The following is a 24,152-nucleotide window of genomic DNA, read 5'->3' as shown; positions in this document are numbered from 1 at the left end:
GACATTGCAGAAGATTAACAAACTTGAAGATACAGCAGAAACTTTCCAAAACAAAACCAAGAAATCAGAGTTCTGAAAAAGGACAGAGGACCAGTGAGCTCTGGGACAACTTCAGAGTCTGTTTTTGTTTTTTTGTTAAGGTTTTTTATTTATTTTTGAGAGACAGAGAGATACAGTGTGAGCAGGGGAGGGTCAGAGAGAGAGGGAGATACAGAATCTGAAGCAGGCTCCAGGCTCTGAGCTGGCTGTCAGCAGAGCCTGACGCGGGGCTCGAACCCACCAGCCGTGAGATCATGACCTGAGCTGAAGCCGGACGCTTAACCGACTGAGCCACCCAGGCGCCCCAACTTCAGAGTCTTAATACAGGAATAACCAGAGATCATAAAAGAGAAGACCCCAGGGGTGAGGGAGGGGAGGGTGTCACACAAAGATAGAGGAGCATCATTTGAAGAAATTACGGCCAAAATTTTTCCAATTTGGATGAAAATATTTATAGATAGATTCAAGAAAATCAATGAATACCTACTGAAAGAAACATAAAGACTGTTTTAAGATACATCATAATTAAATTCCCAAAACATCGGACAGAGAAAAGGGGCTTGATAGAAAAGTCTGTGTGAAGGGCTGACAAAAAAAATCTAACCGACAACTCCATAGGAAGCACAAATGAAAACTAAAGATGGTTTCAGACGCACAGCCGCGGCCACAAGCCGTCCCAGCAGATCTGTGCTACACGGAACACTCGTGTCCACGAGGTGGAAGCAGGAACAGAAGAAGGAAGCCGGGGTGCACACAGAGGAGGACCACCAGAAGTGGCAACGACAGAATGTCCCCGTGACAACAGCGAAATACACCTTCTCACGCGAAGAGAGGACACGTACGAAGATGGCGCACGTTCTGGTTCACAGTAAGATCTTAATAATCTAAAGGGATCCAAGTCATTTATGTCCCATGACTCCAAGGAGACTACATTAGAAGCCAAGAAAAGTTCCCTGGGAAATCCCCAAATATTTAGAAACTAAATTACCCATGGTGAAAGAAAAATTAAGGGGTGCCTGGGTGGCTCCATTGGTTAAGCCTCCGACTTAGGCTCAGGTCAGATCTCACGTTCGTGGGTTCGAGCCCCACATCAGGCTCTGTGCTGACACCCAGCTCAGAGCCTGGCGCCTGCTTCCGGTTTTGTGTCTCCTTCTCTCTCTGCCCCTCCCCCTCTCATGCTCTGTCTCTCTATCAAAAATAAATAAGACATTAAAAATAATTTTAAAAAACAGAAAGAAAAAAATTAAAAAAGAAATCAGAGATCATTTTGAACTGAATTTTTTTAAAAAACCATACACACAAAATACCAGAATGTACAGAGGTTGTGCTAAGCAAGCACTTACGAGATTTACAGAAGTAGATGGCCACCTCAGAAAAGAAATGCCTCCCATCAGTAAGCTGAGTTTCCATCATAAGACACTAGAAAGAAAACTTAAGCCCCAAGTAATGAAGAGAAAGTAGATTATAAAGATCAAAAACAATGAAACAGAAGGAAAAAAACAATGGAGAAAAATCAGTGAAACCAACTGCTGCTTCTTTGAGAAGATCAACAAAGCCCACACACCGGACACAGATTGATGAGAGGGGGAAGAAGACACAAGTTACCGGTAACAGTAAGAGCGATGTGGTACAGCTACAGATCCTGCAGACAGTCAAAGAATGAAGAGCTTTAAGAGCAACCCCACACAAGAGCTGATACTGTAGATGAGGTGGACTGAATCTTTCTTTGTTACGACAGAAGAAATGACAACCTGAGGAGGCCTACATAAAAAAACAAACTGGGGGGCACCAGAGTGGCTCAGTTGGTGTCCACTCTTGATTTCAGCTCACGATCTCGTGGTTTTTAAGTTGTGAGCCCCATGCTGGGCTCTGTGCTGACAGTGTGGAGCCTGCTTGGGATTCTCCCTCTCCCTCTCTCTGCTCACGCTCGCTTGCTCGCTCGCTCTCTCTCTCTCAAAAAAAAAAAAAAAAAAAAAAGACTGGCTGAAAACATTCCCTCAAACAAAACTCTTAGGCCCAAATGGCTTCACTTCTTCATCTAAAAAAGAAACAATAGCTTCTTCAAAAAACTGAACAGGAGGAAATACACTGAAAACTACAGACCAACATCCAACAGGTATGAAAATTTTAAGCAAAATTCTGGCCAATCTAACTAATCAAAAAGTGTATTACAATGATGACCCAATAAAGCTTATCCTAGGAACGTAGGGTGGATTACATACATGAAAAGTCAACCAATGTAATTCATCCGAACACACTAAAAGAAAAAAGTATGATTATCGCCACAGATGGAGGAAAAAAAGCATGACCAATTCCAACAACCACTCCTGATAAAAACTCTCAGCGAATCCTAACAGAAGGATACCCCACGAACCTGATAAAGGCCATGCACACAAAGCCAGACTAACATTACACGTATGGTGAAATGGCAGGTTTCTCCCCTACGATCAGTCAGAGGTTTGACTCATTATCTGATCACCTTTGTAACGAAGCCTCTCTCCAGGGCAATCAGGCAAGATGACGAAATAAAAGCACCAGACTGGAGAGGAAATAAAACTGAATGTAATTACAAATAACACAACTGTCCATGCAGAAAATACAACAGAATCCACAAAGAGTTCCTACAACTAGGAAGTGAACTTAACACATTGCCAGGGTATATCAATTTACAAAAATTAATTGTATTTCTAGCTGCTATAACAATTGCAAATTAAATTTTTTTTAAATCACTTACAATAACACCAAAAAAATATAAAATACTTAAGGATAAACTGGACGAAAGGTGTGAAAGACCAGTACACTGAAAAGTAAAAATACAGCCAAGAAAAACTGAAGAAGACCTAACCCGTGGAGACGTGTAACAGCTCAAGCGCTCTGCACGAAGAGGTCAAGTTTCTCCCCCGATCTACAGATTCAGTGCAATCACAATAACCATGTCAGCATTCTGTACACACTGACCAGTTCATCCTCACCTGTATGGACATGAAAAGGAGCTAGAATAGCCAAAATAATTCTGAAAAAGAAAGCTAACACCACCTGTTTGTAAGTTTTATTTATAGTAATCAAAACAGTGGGCACTGTTGTGAAAACAGACTTAACAGATGGAACAGAAGAGAGCCCAGAGCTGAGCCCACACGTAGGAACATATGATCCTGACGATAGCCACGGACAGCCCAGGGGGAAGGGGGGCTTTCCAGCAAACGGTGCTGCAACGGCTACACACCCACATGGGAGGGAAACAAAGGACTCTGCTGACTACCTCCCACCATATACAGCGGACCTAAAATGAGCCACAGACCCCAAAATGTGAAACTCAAAACTCTGGATTAAGCATAGATTTCTTAGGCACAAAACCAAGAGCAAGATCCATTAAAGAAAAAAAAAAAGACCTGATAAACTAGACTATACACCAAATCTAAAACTTCTGCTTTTCAAAAGACACTGTTAGGAGAACAAAAGACAAGCCACAGACTGAGACAATGTATTTGCAAATCAGAAACCTGATAAGGACTTGTATCCAAAATGTATAAAGAACTCCCCAAAAGACAATAATAAAACCCAATAGTGAGCAGAACACTTGAATAGTTCTGTCACCAAAAAAGGCACAGGTATAAAATGTTTGACACCATGAGTCATTAGGAAATTCAAACTAAAACTACAATAAGATTCAATTACCTACCTTCTGAATGACTAAAATTAATAAAACTGACCACGTGCAGCCATCACTGAGCACGTGGAGCAGCTTCGATCCACGGTGGACGAGCACAAAGAGGTCCACTATGGACCACAGCTCTACCGTTTTTTCAGAAGGTAAATCTACCAGGGGCACCTGGGTGGCTCAGTTAGTTGAGAGTCCAACTTCGGCTCAGGTCATGATCTCACAGTTCATGGGCTCAAGACCCACAATGGGCTCTGTGCTGACAGCTCAGAGCCTGGAGCCTGCTTCTGATTCTGTCTCCCCCTCGCTCTCTGCCCCTCCCCGCTCATGATCTGTCTCTCTCTGTCTCTCAAAAATAAATAAATGTTAAAAAAAAAAATGAAGCGAATGATCCACAGAATAAAGGCTACTCTAGGCTTATCCAAAAAAAAGTTTATAAGTAAGCCCTGAAAGAATTGAACTGATCTGCAAGTAACTAAAATACCTTCCAAGGTAAAAAAAAAAAAAAAAGAAGAAGAAGAAGAAGAAGATAAAGCGCCCAGATGATCTATCTATTCCATTCTTAATGTATTTACCAATGAGAAATGAAAACATCTGTCCATACAAAGCCCTGTTTTATAAATGTTCATAGGAGCTTTATTGGTAATAGCCAAGAACTGGAAACAACTCAAATATTCATCACCTGGTAAATGGAAAAACAAACTGTGGCATATAATGGGATAGGATAAATACTGGGCAGCAAGAAAAAAAATGACCAATGAATTACGACATGGTCGAATCTCAAAATTAGTAAGCCAAGTAAGAGAAGCTTGACAGAAAGGCCATAAAACTCTATTTACATAAATTCTACAAAGTGCCAACTAACCAAGAGTGACAGAAAGCAGACCAGCGGTTGCCTGGGCAAGGAGAGGACACAGGAAGCGTTCAGGGGTGGTGGACGTGTTCCTGACCTTGACAGTTTCACAGGTATACACACATCTTATCAAATCGGGTAGAGAAATCGGTGCAGAGTGAAAGAGTCAGCAAATCAACACTGTGCTCCAAACTAGGGAAAATAAAATTTACAGACAAGCTGGGATGCACTTCAAATATGTGATGTTTATTATCCATCAATTATGCTTCATTACTGCCCTACCCGCCCCAAAGCAAGGAGGAGGAGAGAGCTGGGGTCTGAGGACAGAAGGTGTGAAACAGCTGTCCAGGGGCTCACCAGCACCACAGCCCTGGCCACACCAAGGGCTAGTTGGGAGTCAGGGACCCTGAACTGCCGATGAGAGCATTTCACGTGCCACCCATCCGGCTCGGTGGCCTGCTCCCTCCTGCTCAGGAGTCAGCCCTCAGCAGGCAGAGAGCTGACGCACAGACGTCAGTGAGGAGAGAGTGGCCTGCCCCACAGTCTGCTGGCACGTTGAACTGTGACTGGTCTCTTAGATGACAGTGGAACCAAAATTGGAGGTGAGCCATCCATGACCCATCACCCTGAAGTATGTCTACACTGGCCACATCCTGGCCCCAAAGAGGCTCTGTTTCCCTGTTCGTTTTCTTCTTCTGAAAACAGCCTTAAATACTCCCTTCCACGGAAAACCAACTTCCTTTGGGGCTGACTCTCAATACTAACGTTCCTTTTCTGTACTTTTACAGACACCTGGCCCCACAGCCCATCTTCTGCTTCTCCTGATTAAACCAGACCCGCCTTTCAGGAACTGCTCAGATCTTAAATGCCCTGTGGCACCTTCCTGACCAGAACTCATTTCTGTTTCCAGATAAGAGGGAGTTCATAGCAGAATCAAAGGAAGCAATGAAAGGCAACAAGGTTTAGAGAAGACTTAAGAAGCTAAATTTTGGGGCATCTGGGTGGCTCAGTCGGCTAAGTGTCCGACTTTAGCTCAGGTCAAGACCTCATGGTTCGTGAGTTCAAGCCCTGCGTCAGGCTCTATGCTGACAGCTCAAGAGTTCAAAGCCTGGAGCCTGCTTCAGATTCTGTGTCTCCCTCTCTCTCTGCCCTTCTCCTGCTCACACTCTGTCTCTCAAAAATAAATAAACATTAAAAAAAATTTTTTTAAAGAAACTGAATTTTAAAAAAACAACAAAAAAAGCCCACGGTGTATATAAAAATAGATTCATGGAAAGAGCTTTACCAGTCTCGCTGTTTTCCGGCGGAGATTCATATTCTGAACGATCCAGAGCTGCTGCGCTCACAGCTGGTCGCTCTGGCTCCTGCAAATCCGACAGCGCCACACTCTCTTGACCTTTATCACCATCACCATTGGCATCCAATCCTGGAATTAGGAATTTTACCCCAAAAGGCAGGGTTAGAAGAATAACTTTCTCTTAGAAGAAAACAAAACAAAAGCTTACAGCTAGTTACTTGAATTTTTAACTTGTGACTCTTAAATACAGTAACTTCCTAGAGACGGATTTAATGGGAAGAGAGAGCAAGCCGTGAGGGCGCAGGCGCTGGCCAGCGTGCAGACGCTCACTCACCCTCCTGGCCGCAGGCTGGGCGGGGCCCCGCCGGCTCCTCCCAGGCCGCGCTCACGCTGCCGTCCGCTGCACTGCCCGCTTCCAACTGCAGCACGGGCGTCCCCCACACTTTAGCATTAGGGTTTAGCTCTGAAACCTTGGCTGTCGGTACCTAGGGGGAAATATGACATACATTTGTATTCCAATTCCAATCAAACACAGTTTTAATTAATTCAGAGCTGAAACGCATCTACGTGAGAGAATCACACGTGCCAAGTAACAAAAGTCGGCGCACTGAGCTCAGCCTCATCCACCTTCAGCTCCTCAGCTCCTACCAGTGCGGGCTCTCCAGAAACGGCAAGAGGGAGACGAGGTCCCACTCTCATGGAGACTCAGTAAATAACTGGGGATCCAACTGTCATCTCTATTCTAGACAACCCACTTCACAGATTTACGAAGATGAACAGAATGTAGATGGACACAGTTCTTAAAACTCGGACACCCAGAGTGGCAAAGGACACGGGAAATTCGAGCCCCTAGGAGGAACGGAGCGGTTACACGGGCGCCTGGTGTCGGCCCCGCTTTGAGTCTCCTCGTTTCCAGGGACACGGGGCTCCTTTCTGCTCCCGCTGCTGTCTGGCCCCAGCACTCTCCCAGCGTCCACACATTTGACCTGCACTTCCTCTGGGGACAGGTGAGCTGTTTGTTGGGGTACCTTATTAAACCCATCATCACGCCCTGATTTTCTTCTCCTGCTTACAAACCTCAAGTGGATCCCGGAGTCTAAAGAAAAATCTGTGTCCGGGTCATCATCACAAGTTTGTCAGCAAACCCAGCCGAGTAATTTTCCTTTTCCTGGATAATAAAGCGTGATGCCACTAGGCAGGGTAAGGGATTCTCAGAAGAGGGACGGGGGTCCTGGTTCTGGGAGCCCTCAGGGAGTGCCAGGCAGCAGTTCCAAGCCAAGAGGAGCCTCCCCGCATGACCCCCGAGGGCAGATGTTACCCGATACTGGCTCCAGATGTGAAAAGGATCAGGAAATACCATGATGAGCCACCAAGGAATGTGTACATTAACAATCTTTAAAAGACAGAATAAATCCATTCCGGCTGCGGTGATTAAAGCTTATAGTGAAAAACAAAACTATTTCTGAAACTGGCAGAAGAGGCTAATGCAGTTTAAACTGCAGTATGTACTTTGTTCACAGCTGGGAGGGGAGGGCAATAAATACCATGCCCCCAAACTAGATGCCTCAGTGAGGGCCTATCTGGGATTCTTTCCAGGAAGGATTCATGATAAGGCAAACAACAGGTTTCCCCTTCATCAAGAATACCACACTCAGGGGCGCCTGGGGGGCTCAGTCAGTTAAGCATCCGACTTCAGCTCAGGTCATGATCTCACGGTTCATGGGTTCAAGCCCCACATCGGGCTCTGTGCTGACGGCTCAGAGCCTGGAGCCTGCTTCAGATCCTGTCTCCCTCTCTCCCCCTCCTCTCTCTCTCAAAAATAAACAAACAAATAAAAAAAAAAAAGAATACCATACTCAAGAGGTGCCTGGAGGGCTCAGTCAGTTAAGCATCTGACTCTTGATTTCCTTGACTTCAGCCCAGCTCTTGAGCTCATGGTCATGGGATGGAGCCCTGCGTTGGGCTCTGCGCTGACAGCACGGAACCTGCTTGGGTTCGCTCTCCCTCCCTGCCTCCCTCTCCAGCTCATGCTCTCTCTCAAAACAAATAACGAAAAGCTTTTTAAAAAAGAATACCATCCTTAGAAGCACTGGGTCTACAGACTTCCTTCTTACAGAACTAAACTCCAGTTCCTCTGTGGCCCAGTGTTCGCTCTGCGGTGTTGATCTGTCTCCCTCACGCACCCATCGCCGCAGCGAACGACACGCTGAGTCCCTAGGACTAAGCTCTCAGAAGACAGTGGCGGACGCGGCAGACACAGCCCCACCCCCGAGAGCGAAGAGAGCGACACCAGAGGCGCTCCGTGTCATAGACCCCGCTGCCGTCCCTCCGCATTTACATGTCTTCGGTCTGTTCTCTGTCTTGTTTTGTGGCAACCCCTGCCCCCTCTCCCCTAGTCCAACGCTGCCATTTTCCGAGCAGACTGCCCCGGGCCACCACACACATCAAGCTTTCGCACAAGGGTATTCGACCCGCTGACGCCCCCCCTCCGCCCCCCCTCCTGCCCCGCCAGCGGCACCGGGCAGCTCACTGCAAGGAGGGCTCCCGACACAGACCCACGAGGTCCCAGGAGCTCGGCGCCCCAGGCCACACGCTCACAGCCACCTCGGGGCTCTTGCTACCGCACGTCTGCCTTGCCCACGGGCCACATAAACTCCTGGGTGGCCCTCTCGTTCACCACTGTGTATCACTCGTGTCTAGCAGCCCTGACCTCAGGACAGGCGTGCCTGAGAAATAGGCTGAGCAGTTTAAGAAGCAACAACATAAAAACCTGCCTTTTCCACTATTCAAGGAATTGTGCAAAGTCTTCGCCACAACTGCAGAGAAACCTAGCCTCACGTAATTCGCTGTAACGCTTAGGCTGTAACGCTCAGACCCAAATCAAGTGTTAGGAACGTAACAAACTTTAAGCAGTTAACCAGCATTCAAGCAATACCCCGGAGTGACAAGGGATGACACAATGGAGACGGAGGCTTGTGATTAGGAGCGGATGACAAGAAGTCTAGCTCTGAGTCTGCTAGATGCCAGGCGCACAGTCTCTCTGTGCACCTCCCTGGGCTGCATCGCCACAACCCTGAGCATTTCACAAGTAGAAAACCAAGGCAGAGAGAGGTGAAGCAACTTGCCCACAAAGCCAGTAAGTGGAAGACTGTTAACATCAGCAAAATAAAACATTATCAAGAGTTCATCACCTTCTTGTAATTCACACGAGAAAAAACGTGCCTCTATTGTAGTTAAGGTTGTGGGTCTTTTCCTGAAGTCACGTGGCACTCTAAGTGCCCATCGACAACTCACGCTTCACCTGCTTGGCTACCTGTCTTAATTCCCCACTGAAAAGTCATGGGGCACCTGGGTGGCTCAGTCGGTTAAGCGTCCGGCTTCGGCTCAGGGCATGATCTCACGGTTCGTGGGTTCGAGCCCCGCATCGGGCTCTATGCGGACAGCTAGCTCAGAGCCTAGAGACTGCTTCACATTCTGTGTCTGCCTCTCTCTCTGTCCCTCCCCTGCTCACGCTGTCTCTGTCTCTCAAAAATAATAAAAAACATTAAAAAAAAATTTTTTTAAGTCATGGCTAAGCAGTGCTTATAAAAACCAAACATGAGCTGACCTTAGTAGGCGCATCCTGAAGCAACTTCACAGAAATGACCAACACCGCTCTTTCAGAGTACGGCATCCATAAACCCTGATGCTCTGAAAGAAACTCAACCCCAACGCTAGGCTCCATAAAAACTAACCTTCTGGACAGGAGGAAGAATGGCCCCAGACGACTTCCTGGGAAGGGAGAGGTGACATGGGGCTGGGGGAGGGTCCCACTCTTCATTTTGAGTTAGCATAGACTACTCTTAGGTCTACCACCACGCCATCTCTCAGAGCGGTCCACTGGCTTCTGCAGTCGCTATACCTCTGCTTCTTAACCTGCAACACGGAGCAGCGGCCGCCCCCCAGGATGCACAAGACGTGAGCAGGAGCACCGAGACGCAGGGTTCTGAAAAGGAAGCCCCACACGAAGCGTACTCAAACTAGGAGCCCACCGGCCACATGGCACAGCCAAAGGGCCCGTCGGAGCAGGGCCCACGCGGACCCAGCAGCTGACCCGCAAGCACGGCCGCTTATGTAAACAATTGTGTGCGTATCACCCAAAGGCAGATTTTCTAGGGTTTTGCCTCCACAACGGTGTAAGAAACAAAAGCAATTACTTGAATGTAACTCTGACAAAACTCTCAAATATGGGAATGGAAAGGAAAGACAGGAGGTTAAGGGTTAATTCCTTAAGTTGTAGGATTAAATTTATTCTTATTTTGACTTAATTGGCATTAACATTTGAGCCACATCTATCTCCATATTACTATCATCATTTTTCTTGCCTCATGCAACAAAGATCACTAATAATAAGCTAGTATCAAGACGACAAGTAACAAGTGGTGGTGAGGGTGTGGAGAAAAGGGGCCCCGCGCAGTGAGGCGGGAACGCAAACCGTGCAGCCGCCATGGAGAGCCACGTGGAGCTCCTCAAGCAACTGAAAACAGAAACACCATGGGATCTGGCCATCCCACTATCCCACTGCTGGAGATTTACCCTGAAGAAAACAAAAACGCTAATCTGAAAAAAAAATACAGGCACCCGTGTTCACTGTAGTAGTATTTACAGCGGCCAAGATATGGAAGCAACCTAAGTGTCCACTGAGAGATGAGCAGGTAAAGGTAGGTGTGTGTGTGTGTACATACACCATGTAACATGACTCTAACGTCCTGTCATCTGTGACACCATGGATGGACTCAGAGAGTAGTAAGTACGCTAAAAGAGGGAAGTCAGACAAAGACAAATACCATATGACCTCAATCATATGTGGAATCTAAGGGCAAACAAAGAGACGGAGCTCACAGAACAAACTGGGAGCTGCCAGAGGTGGGGTGGGGGTGGGGAAAACGAGTGAACTGTTTTTTGTTTTAGTTTAAATAAACTGAATTTATAAATAAATAAGCTACTGGCTGAATAAATGAGATTCGTCGTTAGAAATATGCCTCTCAATTATACATGTCCAAAAAGACTGCTTTAAGGGCAAGAGTAACTTCACATTTGTTCAACGCTTGCACTCATTACAGAGTGTCTAGAAAGGCGTGCAGATTAGCTGCCTGTTACAGCAGCATCTGCGAGGCCCCTTCCGGCCGAGCACCGCGGCCCGAGCGCCCCCGCAGGTGCCCTGACCCGCACGAGACAGGGACCCACCAGCCGCAGGCAGCCCGTCTGACCCGCCTCGCACAGGCACCGTCCAAAGGCAACAGGAAGCACAGATGTTGAGGCTTCTGTACTGTCCAAGTGTGGCCTTTTAGAAAGGACGTTACAATTCAGAGGCAAACGTCTGCTCTGCTCCAGTAGGGGAGGAGTGAGGAAGGACAAGACTGCGCAGGGCAGCCCTCAGGAGCACCCACGAAGTGTCCGCACACAGAAGAGGGCTGCACCAGGCCACATCCGATGGCCAGCGGCACCGGGTTCAGTGCTGACAAGAGCGGGCACACAAACTCGCTTAAGTATGCAGAACAGTAAACTGAGTCACGCTCTCCAGTTTGGAAATGGTTAAGCTGATGCTACAGTAACTCGTAACCTCAGATGAACATTCAAACGACTGCTCATTACTTAGAAAAAAAACCCCTCAGCAACAGTTAAACGCAATCAAAACAAAACACGAGCATTTCCCAGCACGACAATAAACACTGAGAAGACATACTTACTAAGTGTCCGCCTCTATTCTGCCATCCCCAAATCGCAGCGTCCTCGGGCACGGGTAGCTGATAAGGGGGCTTCTCCATCCAGAACGAAGCGACCTCTAGGTCTGGTGGCTTCCTGTGCAGACACACCTCAGACATCTGTTCCTCTTCGAAGGCGTCTTTCCCAACTGCCGGGGCCCCCGGACAGCCCTCCTGACACCCGGTGCAGCCGCCAGCCAGTCCTCCGGAAAGTATCTGACTCGCAAAGCCTCCCACTGGGTAGCAGGCAAGTCTGCTCGCAAACTGGGAGTACAGTCCCTCTGGGAAGGCCCGCAGCTCCCCTCCCCCCGGCCTGTCAGGTACAGTCACGGCATCTTCTGTGAGTGACAGAACGTAGTCCCCATGGCGTGGCGCTGCCATTTCTGCACCACCACCCGGGACGGCGGGAACGACCTGCGGCGCCCGGTGCAGAGGGTCTGCAGACCTGTCCACTGGGGCGGGATCAACACCAGCCACACACAAATACCCCTCAAGAGTCTCGCCTAACTCCACTTCTCCAAAAGTCACCTGGGGACTTCTGACAAAAGCCACTCCGCCGCTGAACACAGGGCCATCGAGCATGGGCTTGGCATCTCTTTGCTGAAGATGGTGTGCACGCGTGCCCATCCCATGCCCGCCGATGCTGCCCGTCACCCCTCCCTTACCTGCCAGTGCTGGCCTGCTGGTCCCCGATGCGCCTTCCTCCGCCAACTCCGAGAAAACCCGCTCCAGTCCTGGTCCTGCATTTTCACCGCTGTGAGCAGAGTCCATCTCTTCCACTTGTGAACCCTGCTCCCCTGAGCTGGAACTCTGGTTTGGAGGCGGTGCAAGGTCAAGATCTTCGTGGCTGTGGTCCTTCACTCGGCAGGCTTCATCGCTTTCTTCTGCGAGGCTGGTTCCGGGACCAGGGCGCTCTGTTCCGTCACTCCTACCACGAGCCCGCGTGTCCCGACTGGGCACTGCTCTGCGTGCTGCTGCACTGGTGCCCCAGTTAAAGGTGGCTTTCCAGCCTGACTTCACATTTCCTGACTTCACATTTCCTCCGTCGTTCTCACTGGTCCCTTGGAGATTGGCTTTCAGGGACCCTCTCCCGGCACCTGCTAATCTTTGCTGGTCACTCTCTGCATTCTTCACACCTATTTCACCTTCTGTTTTAAAATTCCGGCCACTGTCACTCTCTTCCTCAGTGCAGGCGAAAACAAACGCAGAGGAGATAAAGTTACTCTGATGACATCTGGAGCCATCCAGAGCCTTGCCACCCAGGGGCGCTTCCTGTGAGATCCTGACGGCCGGGGCGCCCACCTGGAATACTTGCCCCGTGTCCATGTCCCGTGGGGCACCAGTTAAATCACAGACCTGTGCTGGGGCCTTGCCGGGCCCGGGGCCTGCATGCAGGTCTACCGGATGTGAAGATCTCCGTTCAAAAGCCCTCTGTCCACGACCCTCATCTGCAAAAGTGCTCATTTTATCCTTGTCTCGAGAAGACGAACTACCCTCAGTCTGCAAAGACAATTCTTTAGCTGCAAGCTCCATGTTCCCACGCTTCAGGCTGCAGCCACCCCATCGCTGCCTCTCGACCATCGCTGGCCCCGGGGGGTGTTCTGGTCCAGGATCACCAGGTCTGTTAGGGGCTACTTCCTGGAAACTGGCATGAACAGGAAGACGCTCATTCCCAAAGCTCAGGGAAGTGACACACCTCTCTGAACTTAGGTCAACCCTACCTAGGCGTACTACCAGACTATGGTCTGGTCTGCTAGCGTCAGAGCTGAGGCAGTCATTGACACTGAGCAGTCTGAGAGAATGATTTTCTCTTTCCTTTTCAGAGCTTACATCGCGACCTCCATGGGCTGCTACAGCCACAGACCCCCCACTTCCTGCAAGCAAGCCAGCACATGACCCACGCGCTGGACTCACTAGTTCCTGACTCCAGTCCTCGCACTCTTCGGGGACGGCGCACACGTGTCCTAGCGAGCCAGCGTCTGTGTCACTACTAGACTTGGCGAGTGTGCCCACAGCACGTGAGGTGCTGCTCTCTGTGTAATCGTTAGGGAGCCTGGGGCCAGTGTGTGCCCTTAAAGACATAGTCGGGCGTTCACGGCCAGGGTCAGTGCTTCCCTTAAAAGCTTCCTCCATTCCCTCCAGAGCTGGCAGGCCCCGTGGGGACAGCTCTCCCTGCCCGGGGCCCCTCGCAGCCTCCTCCGAAGGCCAGGCCCCCTTGCGAAGCCCCTCTGGGGGGACAGCTGACCGATTGTCTTCGAGCACAGCTGCTCCACACACAGGGGCCCCCCGCTCAGCGGCAGCGTCCGGGCAGGCAGGATCTACGACACAAATACTGTACACGTCGCTCCCGCTCCGGTCCCTGCATGCCTTGTGACCGGCACAGACAGGGTCTTCGCCCTCCACCTCCCTACCCGCCATCCATGGACACACAGCTCCACTGATTTCAAGGCCCACTGCTCCTCCCTCCTCTGGTACGGGGTGGGGACAGGCGGCCAGGGAAGGGCCCAGATGGCTCTGGACGGGGACTCCTTCCTGTGTGCTCTGGCCAGAAGGCAGCAGGGCACCAGAAGGACACTCGTCCCCTTGGGAGCAAACACCGCCACAGAAGCCCGGGTTGCTGACGGTGCCTGCACGGTGGGCATCCGAGACGCCGTCCCAGCCCTGCCCGGCGGCGACAGTCTCCGAGTTCTTGTCCGTCCCGCGTGAATGTCCGCCCAGAGCTGGGACCGGGGACCCCAGGGAAGCAGCAGAGCCCACCAAGCTCTCCGGTCCCGGTCCCACAAAGGGCCTCGGCCACAGATGGGCTCCGGCCCGGTGACGCTCCTCCCCTTCAAGGGCATCAAATACAGAGGACAGCGCTGTGCTCCTCCTGTGCTCCGGCTCCCCCTCCCCCACAGAGTCCTGCAACAGGCCGGCCTTTTCGCTGTCACTGTCGCTGCCGAGCTCCCTGCTGAAGCAACAACCCATGTCGGAAAGCTCACCGGCTCGGCTGGCACGGCGCGCCTGGCCTTCTGGGGGGCCCCAGGCACGTCCCAGCGGAGCTGCTAGGACTCCCGCCGAGGCCGACGCCCAGATCCCAAAATAGCCCCTTGCACAGCAGTCACATGTCCCTGCCACTCAAATCCAGAGCCCGAACCGCCACAGGCCCTGCCCACGGCCAGCCACCTCCACACACCAAAACCAAACACCACGTGGAAGCCAAAGACCCAGAAGAGCGACAGATAACGTTCATATTATTTTCCCCACTCTGGTAAACTCACGTCAGAAAGTGCTATTAACTGTTATCCCGGCCAGAACAAGGCGCGTCAGGCTCCTGCCTTCCCCAGCACTTCCGCATTCCCTGACCTCTATCAGGGGACGTGGCGGCCACAGAAGTTAGCATGTGCGCCCCGCGAACAGAAGCAGCAACAAGAACGTGTTCTGTGCGGGGTACAGGCCGTTCGAGCTGGGCCTCGTTCCGGCTGCGGAGAACCGGGCCTGTGGCCGTTGGCGGGGGCGGGGTGCCGTGGGCGACATTCGAGTTGGGGCCGTGTCCGCCAGGGGCGCACGGAACAGTGTTTCTGGGGAACGAGACACTGTCTGGGATTTGCTTGAAAACATGCCAGCAAGAAATACATACACACTAATATTTTAAAGCGTGTGTGTGCAGGGAAGAAAACAGTCGAACAAAATAGCAAAAGGTGAACTGTTCAAGTTCACAATGGGCACAAAGTGTTCACTTAATTATTCTAACTTGCACAGAGGTCTGAAAATTCTCATTAAGAGAATGGAAAGAGCAGGGCGCCTGGGTGGCTCAGACGATGAAGGGTCTGACTTCAGCTCAGGTCTCTATCTCGTAGTTCATGAGTCTGAGCCCTGCACCGGGCTCTCAGCCGTTAGCACAGAGCCTGCTTCAGACTGTCTGTCCCTCCCCTTCGTGGGTACAGTCTCGCCCTCAAAAGTCAACATTTAAAAAAGAGAGAGAGAAAGGAAAGAACAAGAGAAAAAGGAAAAATAGAAACCCAACACCCGCCAGGCCAGGACCAGGAAGTCCCTCAAAAGTTCCCAAAGCCCCGCTTGGGCAAGGTTATCTGCCCAGGTTTGAACCCGGTTGTGTTACTGCACGTAGAAATGTTAGCAAATCGTCCAATCTCTGTTGTTCCGCTGGGAAAATGGGGCCAAACCCGATACTTAGTTTAAAGAGTTGCCATGAAGACTGTAAGTAAAATACTCAGGAAGGAACCCGAACAGAGTCTGGCCCCAGCCCACCTCAAATCTCCTCTCGCTCCACGACGCCGTCCTCCGTACCTTCTCCATGTCATCCAAAGAACTCGCCCAACCAACCAGGACGGCCTGTCTTCACCGAACCTTCCGCCGAGTCCCCACTCCTGGTGCCCACCCCCCACCCCCTCCTTCGTCCGGCCGCCCCCCCAGCTGAGGACCGTTCCCACGCCGCGCGCCGGCTGCTCGTCAGGCCTCCAGGAAAGTCTTCTAACAGACGTCGCGGCGCCCGCGCCATTGGCCACCTCCAACCAGGGGCTGGGGCGGCTGACGCAACCACAAAATTTTATTATTATTTAACCAATCTCTACCTCCAGTGTGGAGCTTGAACTCACGACCCTGAGATCAAGCATCGCATGCTCTACTGACTGAGCCAGCCAGACGCCCTGTAACGCATTCTTCTCATTTTTTAATAGCGCAAACACAAGAATTTAAAGACACGCCCACATTTGCACACCAGGTCAGGAGCACAGTGGCGCTGTGTGACAGTACTTAAATTGACCTACTCTACCAAAAAGACAGTGGGATTTAACAATGTTACAAATTCATTCATGGCTGGTGAGAGCCAAGTGACCCCAGGTATGCCCCAGAAACAAACTGGCAAAAGCTGGGGGAAGCTGTTCCTAAGGCGTTCAGCAGCTCAGGCTACGGCAAACTCAAAGGAACGCTGGGTAACCAGACCACAAGTAGCTGGTGAAGCAGCTTTAGCTCCAGCAAAGCATCGCCTGCCAGACTCAATGAACCTCATAAATTTGCATTTTATTGGTTTGGGCAATCAAGTTTTACATCTGGTAAAAATTACATGCATTAAGAGTTTATCAGTAGTTCTATACGTTATTAGAAAAACAATTTAACAACAACCTAGAAAAAGTTCCCATTTAAAAGGTTACAGGGGCACCAGGGTGGCTCAGTCGGTTGAGCGTCCGACTTCGGCTCAGGTCATGATCTCACAGTTAGTGGGTTCGAGCCCCGCGTCGGGCTCTGTGCTGACAGCTCAGAGCCTGGAGCCTGCTTCAGATTCTGTGTCTCCCTCTCTCTCTGCCCCTACCCTGCTCATGCTCGCTCTCAAAAATGAATAAATGTTTAAAAAAAAAGGTTACAAAAAGTCAAGCAAAATGGTGAACTAAGAAGCTCAGCTTTCACTCCCCTACAGAAATATCAAGAAAACAATCAGAAGCTCTAAACCAACTCTACAGGGAACTCTGAAAGCTCTGAAAAACAACCACAGGTTTATACCAACTAAGCAAACACAGTCAAGAAAAAGCTCTCCGTGGGGGGGGAGGGGAGAGAGAGCGAGAACGCGCTCTCCTCTACACAGCAGGCACTTCTGTGGCGTGACGTGTGGGGTGGGTGGTCTTGGTCTGGTGGGGCAGCGGACCCCCCCACCCCCGAACTCTGCAGAGGGAACAGAGTAACCCTTATCTGCACGTCACAGTGTACATCTATTCTAGCCTCACTGGAGGTTTCTCCGCACATAACTCAGAACACAAATGGGAGACGTGGCAGGCAATGCTCATAAAAGCTATAAGGCGGCTCCAAATTCACACCCACCTGGGCCAAGGGGTTACCGGTGGAGAGACACCAGAACCATCTGACCCGAAAAGACTAGGGTGAAACTCTTTGGGGAACCAGGACAAGTAAAAGCAGACATGTATATGGGAAATTCTGAAAGCCACGGCCAGTCGAGACATATGCTCCAAACAAGTCCTGAGAAGGCCTTAGGCTCTCACCTCGGGTTGGTCCCTAGTCTCCAACCAAACTGACTACTCAGTGATGGACGGTCTCAGAACAGAACCAGTACGGGGCGCCTGGGGGGCTCAGTCGGCTAAGCGGCCGGCTTCGGCTCAGGTCAGGATCTTGCAGTTTGTGAGTTCGGGCCCTGCATCAGGCTCTGGGCTGACAGCTCAGAGCCTGCAGCCTGCTTCAGATTCTGTGTCTCCTTCTCTCTCTGCCACTGCTGCATTCAAACTCTGTCTCTTTCTCAAAAATAATAAACATTTAAAAAAAAATCTTAAAAACACCAACATCTTAGGTGCACCTGGGTGGCTCAGTCGAGCATCTGACTCTTGTTTTTGGCTCAGGTACTAATCCCAGGGTCCTAAGGTCAAGCCCCGCTATGGGCTCCCCACTGCGCATGGGGCCTGTTTAAGTTCCTCTTTCATCTCTCTGCTCCCTCACCCTCTCGCATGCAAGTGTGCTCTCTCCCACTCTCTAAAATAAACATTTGTAACGAGCAAATAAAAAATAATCATCTTAAATATGCTCAAAGAGCTAAGAACAACCATGGATGAGGAGCTAAAGTTAATCAATAAAATATAGGAATGAAACAGGATTATCAATAAAGAGAGTATTTATAAAAATATACATATTCTGGACTGGACGGTGTAATCACTGAATTAAAAAATTCATCAGAGGGGCTCAACAGCAGACTTGGCAGAAGAAAGAATCAGCAAGTCTGAACGGGGGACAAAAGGAATTATCTAAAGGAGGAAAAAAAAAGAGTGGAGCAGAGCCTCGCGGGCCGGAGCGGACGGGCACGAGAGACCATCTGCAGAAACAGCGGCCAGAAACTTCCCCAGTGCGAGGAAGCGCACGAATTCACAATCTAAAATCTCAACAAACACGAAGTACAACAGACCCAAAGAGACCCCTACCAAGACACATGATAATCAAACTGTCGAAAAACAAGGAATCTTTAAAGCAGCAAGAACAGAGCCCCCTGCGGCGCGCAGGGACCCTCGGTAGGAACACTAGCCGCCGGCCCAGCGCGCCTTGGCAGGCTACGAGGGCAGCGGGCGATCGAGGGCTGGAAGGAGCACTGTCCGCTGAGCGTTCCTGATCCAGCAAAACTCTTCAAAACTGAAGAAGAAATTAAGGCATTTTCAGATGCGCAGAGTGAAGTGGTTTGTTAGCCGCAGGCCTGCCCTAGGAGAAGCTAAGGGGGTCCTTCAGGCTGCCAGGAAAGCGCGCGAGCGGCGAGCGGAAGCTCCAGAAGATGCAGGGCTCCCCAGGGAAGGCGGGCGCAGGGCCGGGCGAGCCAGCGCCACTGGGGTCTGACTTACGGCGTCACTTTCTATTTTCCTCAGGGTTAACATTGTCCATCTACATTATTCAGACGTAAGGGGTGACTCCAGCGACATAAGGGAGGGAGAGAACTTTACAGGAGCAGAGTCTCTGTGCGCTACTGAGGTTAAGGAGGAATCAGTTTAAATGAGACAATTAGACCTTTTGAATGTTCTATGTAATCCCTGTGGTAAGCAGGAAGATAGATAAGTGATACATATAAAGATAAGTTTTTAGAATAAATGACTAAACTGTCACTTATGCCATGTTGATGTTAATGAAAAATTTCAATTTAAGTAAATATCCTTGCAAAGAAGTATCAGTGAAGTACATTATACAGCTCATGCCCTTATGGGTCTTAAAACTCCCAAGAGGAAACCAACACATTTAACAATTTAAAAAAAATTATAGAGAATAATTCTTAAATAAAATGTAATCAAATATAGAAGTAATATAGATGATTCAAAAAGGATGAATCAATGAAGAGAAAAGTTAGAGCCAAAATGCCCTTGCAGGGCATAAAAACCATCAGGATAGACAAAAATTATGGGGGGTGGGGAGAACTGGATTTGACCATATTACAAATAATAATCTGGTTACTTTTCCACTGTATACCCTTATCCATATTTACAATGTATTTTGACTTTATTTATTTTTGACTGTGGGGGAGAATCAGAGACAGAGGGAGAGAGAAAGAATCGCCATGAAGCAGACTCCACGCTCAGTGCAGAGCCCAACTTGGGGCCGAACTCATAAACCACGAGACCATAACCTGAGCTGGAATCAAGAGTTGGACCTTCAACCAACTGAGCCACCCAGGCGCCCCATATTTACAAGTTTTAAAAGTCTTTCTACATAATAAATTTATAAAATGAAACATCTAATTTGCTTACTTCAAATTCCATCTCCGCTCTGAGCCCCCTGCGAAGGCCACCTGGCTAACCTGCCCACTCCACCGCTTGCTTTCATTTCTAGCAAGTGGATCTGCTCTGCACAGACCTTCACTTCTCCAGGTTTTTCCATCTAAAAATACACGTAACTACCATCCACCAAGTTGGCTCACCTACCCCTGGTCTCGCCTCCCCTCGCCCCAACCTCTGCGTCCACAACTTGATGGGGGCAAACCCACTTCCAAAACAAGTCTGACACCCACTCATGCCTAGTCTGACCCACCACCATCACTTACAACTTTCATTCATTAGTAGTTTCTTATTTGCCCTCTTTGCTTCCAAGCCTGACTCACTACAACCCGTTACATATATAAACGTAATGAGGCCAAAGTAATCTTCCTAGAACAGAAGTCACCCTGTTCCCCGTTTGAAATCCTCCATGCGTCTCCCAAGTAATTTCATCCGCTCAGAAAACAATGCAAAGTGTGCCTCATGGCAAAGAGCTGGATTTTGTTTGGGGTATGATTCTCTGTTTCTCTTTTTCAATGAGATAAGAGATGCCAAAGAGGATGTATCTCATCTTGGATTGGACTCTGAAGCCAGTTGCCTGGGTTCAAATCCTGGTTCTGCCACTCTGCAGTTGGGTAATCTTGAGGAAATTACTTAAGCCTCTTTGGGTCCCAGCTTCCTTTAGTTAAAGACCAGTTTCTGATGCTGATTGGCTAGGGTCGTATTAAAGAGTTACTTTATCAGTAAGGTTTATTTTTGGGGGGGGGGGGAAGCCGTGTAATAAATGTGATTAACATTACCACTGGATAAACTCAAAGCTGCTCCTGAACTGTTCAGACATTTACTTGGGCCTCAGTAGGGTAATTCTCCTACTCACACCGACTCGGAGGAAAGGCTGGCCCTTCCAGAGACTGCTTCCCGAGTCAGACTGTGAAGCACGCTCACTCAGCAACCGGACACCTGCAGCCTACTGAGCGCCAGCATGTGCGGCCACTGAACCGACCGGCACGTGCACACGCTCACCGTGTGTTATACAAGGTGCCGGGGAACGAGTCTGACTCCTCACCCAACTGAATCGAGACCGTCAGGAAGGAACAACCCAGCACCTAGAGTTACCCAGCCAGTGGGGATGGGACCTGAGAAGGAACGGGGGAAGGGGACAACCAGAACCCTACAGAACAAGGACCCTTGCCTACAGTCACAGCATTCACTTTCGCATGTCCCCTCTCTGTCAAGAGAGCTTTCATACTGTTCTTTCTTTCTGCTCTTACACTATAAGAAAAACGTGTGCCTGCTGCTCATTTGGGTCCACCTCCTCATTCTTCAAAGCGGCGAGACAAGGAATCCCAGGTATTGTGGTAGAAAATCCTACAACTCTGTGAAAACCTAAGTGTGCAACACCCTGTCAACACTGGTCGGCAACATACCCACTTCCCAAAACCTCATGTCAGAGACGGGACCTACCCAATGGACACCAAGCGGCCTGAGTACCAAGGCTGGACCAACAACAGGCCTCATGTCTTTACAGGATGTTAATTCTTAAAAACGACAAAAATGCAGTACTAGCAAATTATTTCTGCACAGAAATGAAATGCTGAGTTCTGGCTCAAGTGTTTCCATTCTTTTCTAAATAGGTCTTGTCTTGATACTTACCAACAAAGTAAAAAAAAAAAAAAACCCAGAAAAAAACCCTCAAAGAGTCCATAATCTAATTTTTAGCCCTGCAATATGTTTTTAAAAGCTATCTGAATATTATGTTGGACTGTAAATCAACGCTGGGGAGGAGGGAGATTGGTACAAAAACCATTCTTTTAATGATTTCTGTGTAATTTCCCTCTTAGACAACTAAAGGTCTTAAGTTTAGAATTTAAATTACTTAAAACATCATAAAATTCATTTAAAACATCAACATAAAATACAATATGCAAAAAAGCTCTACATATGTAATAGGAACAGTGAAATAACATTTTGGAGGGAAGCTTTCATTTTTAAAAATTCTACCTTATTAAAAGAAGATTAGCAATCCAACCACTTTCAGTTTCTACATGAAATGCTCACAATTTGGGGAACTAAACGAAGTTTACTATAAAGTTTTTAACAATACTTTAAAGGCTTCCTTTTATTTTCCCCGCTGCGCCAGGTTTACAAGCTCACGGAGAAGGCAGCCCCGCCGAGCCCGGAGCGGCTCCCAGCGCACCTGACTCCTGCAGACCAGGTAAAGCCAGACCCAAAGCCGGCGGGGCGCCAGCTCCTTGCTTTCATCAACCACAACTAAAATGTGAAACCGACTTTCTTAGTGAGAGCTTACTGTGACTGGTGGACCTTAAAAAATCCAGGTTGCAAAATGTAAAGCTGATCACATACATCCAACAGATGATCAGTGAGCACTGAAAATGTGAGGAGCGTCTGACACCTCAGGAACACAGAGCACACTGCGTCTACAACCACACACCCACACACCCACACACCCACACACACGCCAGATGAGGACGGACCGAACACTTCCAACTCACGGGTCGCTCCCCAACCACCCCTTTCTTGGGAAACATCAACATTTTCTCGTTTTGTTACAATAAGTATTTGTTGTGAGGCAGTATCTGTGGCCTTGGCACTAACCGGAACTGAATTACCTGACTCAAAGCTGGGATGGAGCTGGTCTGAGAAGTGGTTTGGGATATGGGACCATTCATCTGTAAAATTGAAAACATCAAACACACATCATTACAATATAAAGCAGCATTTTCAAACCACAGTGATTTAGCAAAAACAAAACCCGCTGAGGAAAACACATTTTTACACGACAAAGAAATTCAGTGAGATATTCATTCAGAAAGAGGTAGGAGGCTTGAAGCTTAAAATATTTTAAAATTCTGACTGACCACCAGTAGTAAAATTCCTTGTAATTTCAATGGGGAAAATTAAGAAAAATCTGCTTTTTTTTGACATGATAAAATCTGAAAATAAACAAAAGCAGTCAGAATAAAAAACTTACATTACAATCCTAATTACTTAAAAAAAATTTTTAATGTTTATTTTTGAGAAAGAGAGGGAGAGGGAGAGAGAGCGTGCACGCGAGCGTGAGCAGGGGAGGGGCAGAGAGAGAGGGAGACACAGTATCAGAAGCAGGCTCCAGGCTGTCAGCACAGAGTCCCACGTGGGGCTCAAACTCAGACTGAGATCGAAGTTGGCCAACTGAGTACCCCCTCAGGTGCTCCCTGTAATCCTAATTAATTCTTTAAATACATACCAGTACAACAGGTGCATGTTAGTAAAGTATAAGTCATTGCATTTTCCTTAGGAATTTAAAATCCAACAGCTTGAAGTGTCTAAAGCTATTTGTTTTCTCCATCACCTAAAGTGCTTACGGCTCCCTCTACTAAGCTACCCACAAACTGGTTCGGAATGTAACTCCTACGTTTAGCTTCTACGACGTGCCAGAGCTGCCACTCCCATTTACTTCTGAAATCCAAGGCAGCACCTGTTACCAGAAGAGGAGGAGAGGAAGGCACCAGGCCGACTCTGGCCTCAACCCGCACTCACCAGATGAGCGCTGTCTTTCCCTTCCTGGACTCGCTGGCCCTGCGGTTCAGCCACGACCTTAGTGTCCTGATCAGAAGTCATGAGCTGTTTACTTGGTGGCCGCACTGGGAGAAGCGGAGTGGCCAGCAAAGGACGCTGCAGAAACGACAAAGACAGCACGTCAGTACCTGGAAGTACGGAACGCAGTGAGGTCACGACGCCTTCAAACGCTGAGTTTCCTGGGGCATGTGCTTACCTTGCCCTCCGGAGCCTAGGGAGCTTGGAGAAATCTGCCCACGATTTACACCTCTGCACTAACCCAACAAGGCACTAAGACTAGATATCACGTGCTAACACATACAAACCCACTCACGCCCACAAAATCATTTTTTCAAAAACAGAAAACTACAAAATTCATAGAACTCCCATTTGTGATTTAATGATTTCCAAATTTACATGCATGTATCATTTTTAACCAGCACCATGAATTTCATTTTCTCGATATCAACAGTTATCGAGAACCAAGCAATAAGTAGTTGAAAAGGAATCCAGACAGCGGGACCAGAGCTGTGAAGCCGGGCGCCTTTCCGGCTCAGCTCCACAACTACACCCTGAACTCCAAAGTATCCCCTTTGGTTTTCCCACAGGGCCTGGTTCATGAGGAGAGGCCACAACACCCATGACTTCATCACATCAGTCCGAGAACCAGGCTTCCCAGAGCCCCGGGCCCGACCTGCAGTGCTTCCCTCCCCGAGCAAGCCGCCCGCCTCACAGCAGAGTCCCACGTGGGGCTCGAACTCAGACTGAGGACTGACATAGT

General features: G+C 49.0%; 1 protein-coding gene across 2 annotated transcripts in view; it reads right to left on the bottom strand.

Moving 5' to 3' along the window:
* Positions 1 to 23,763, bottom strand: part of LARP4B (La ribonucleoprotein domain family member 4B) — a 59,503-nt gene extending 35,740 nt beyond the window's left edge. Inside the window, exons 1-4 of one of the 2 annotated variants that reach the window (XM_029955947.1) lie at positions 23,354 to 23,763; positions 22,444 to 22,503; positions 6,182 to 6,332; positions 5,836 to 5,976 (exon numbers count right to left, since the gene is read on the bottom strand). In XM_029955947.1, coding sequence (XP_029811807.1) covers positions 5,836 to 5,976; positions 6,182 to 6,332; positions 22,444 to 22,503; positions 23,354 to 23,434 — 433 coding nt within the window. In that variant the 5' untranslated portion in view covers positions 23,435 to 23,763. Of the gene's footprint in view, positions 1 to 5,835; positions 5,977 to 6,181; positions 6,333 to 11,576; positions 13,927 to 22,443; positions 22,504 to 23,353 lie in introns of those variants that run through there. The other variant, XM_029955946.1, reaches the window with a different exon arrangement.
* Positions 23,764 to 24,152: the final 389 nt, after the last annotated feature.

Source organism: Suricata suricatta, chromosome 10, assembly GCF_006229205.1.
Source record: "Suricata suricatta isolate VVHF042 chromosome 10, meerkat_22Aug2017_6uvM2_HiC, whole genome shotgun sequence".
In the NCBI taxonomy this organism is placed as follows: Eukaryota; Metazoa; Chordata; class Mammalia; order Carnivora; family Herpestidae; genus Suricata; species Suricata suricatta.
This window is presented reverse-complemented; position numbering and strand designations above follow the sequence as displayed.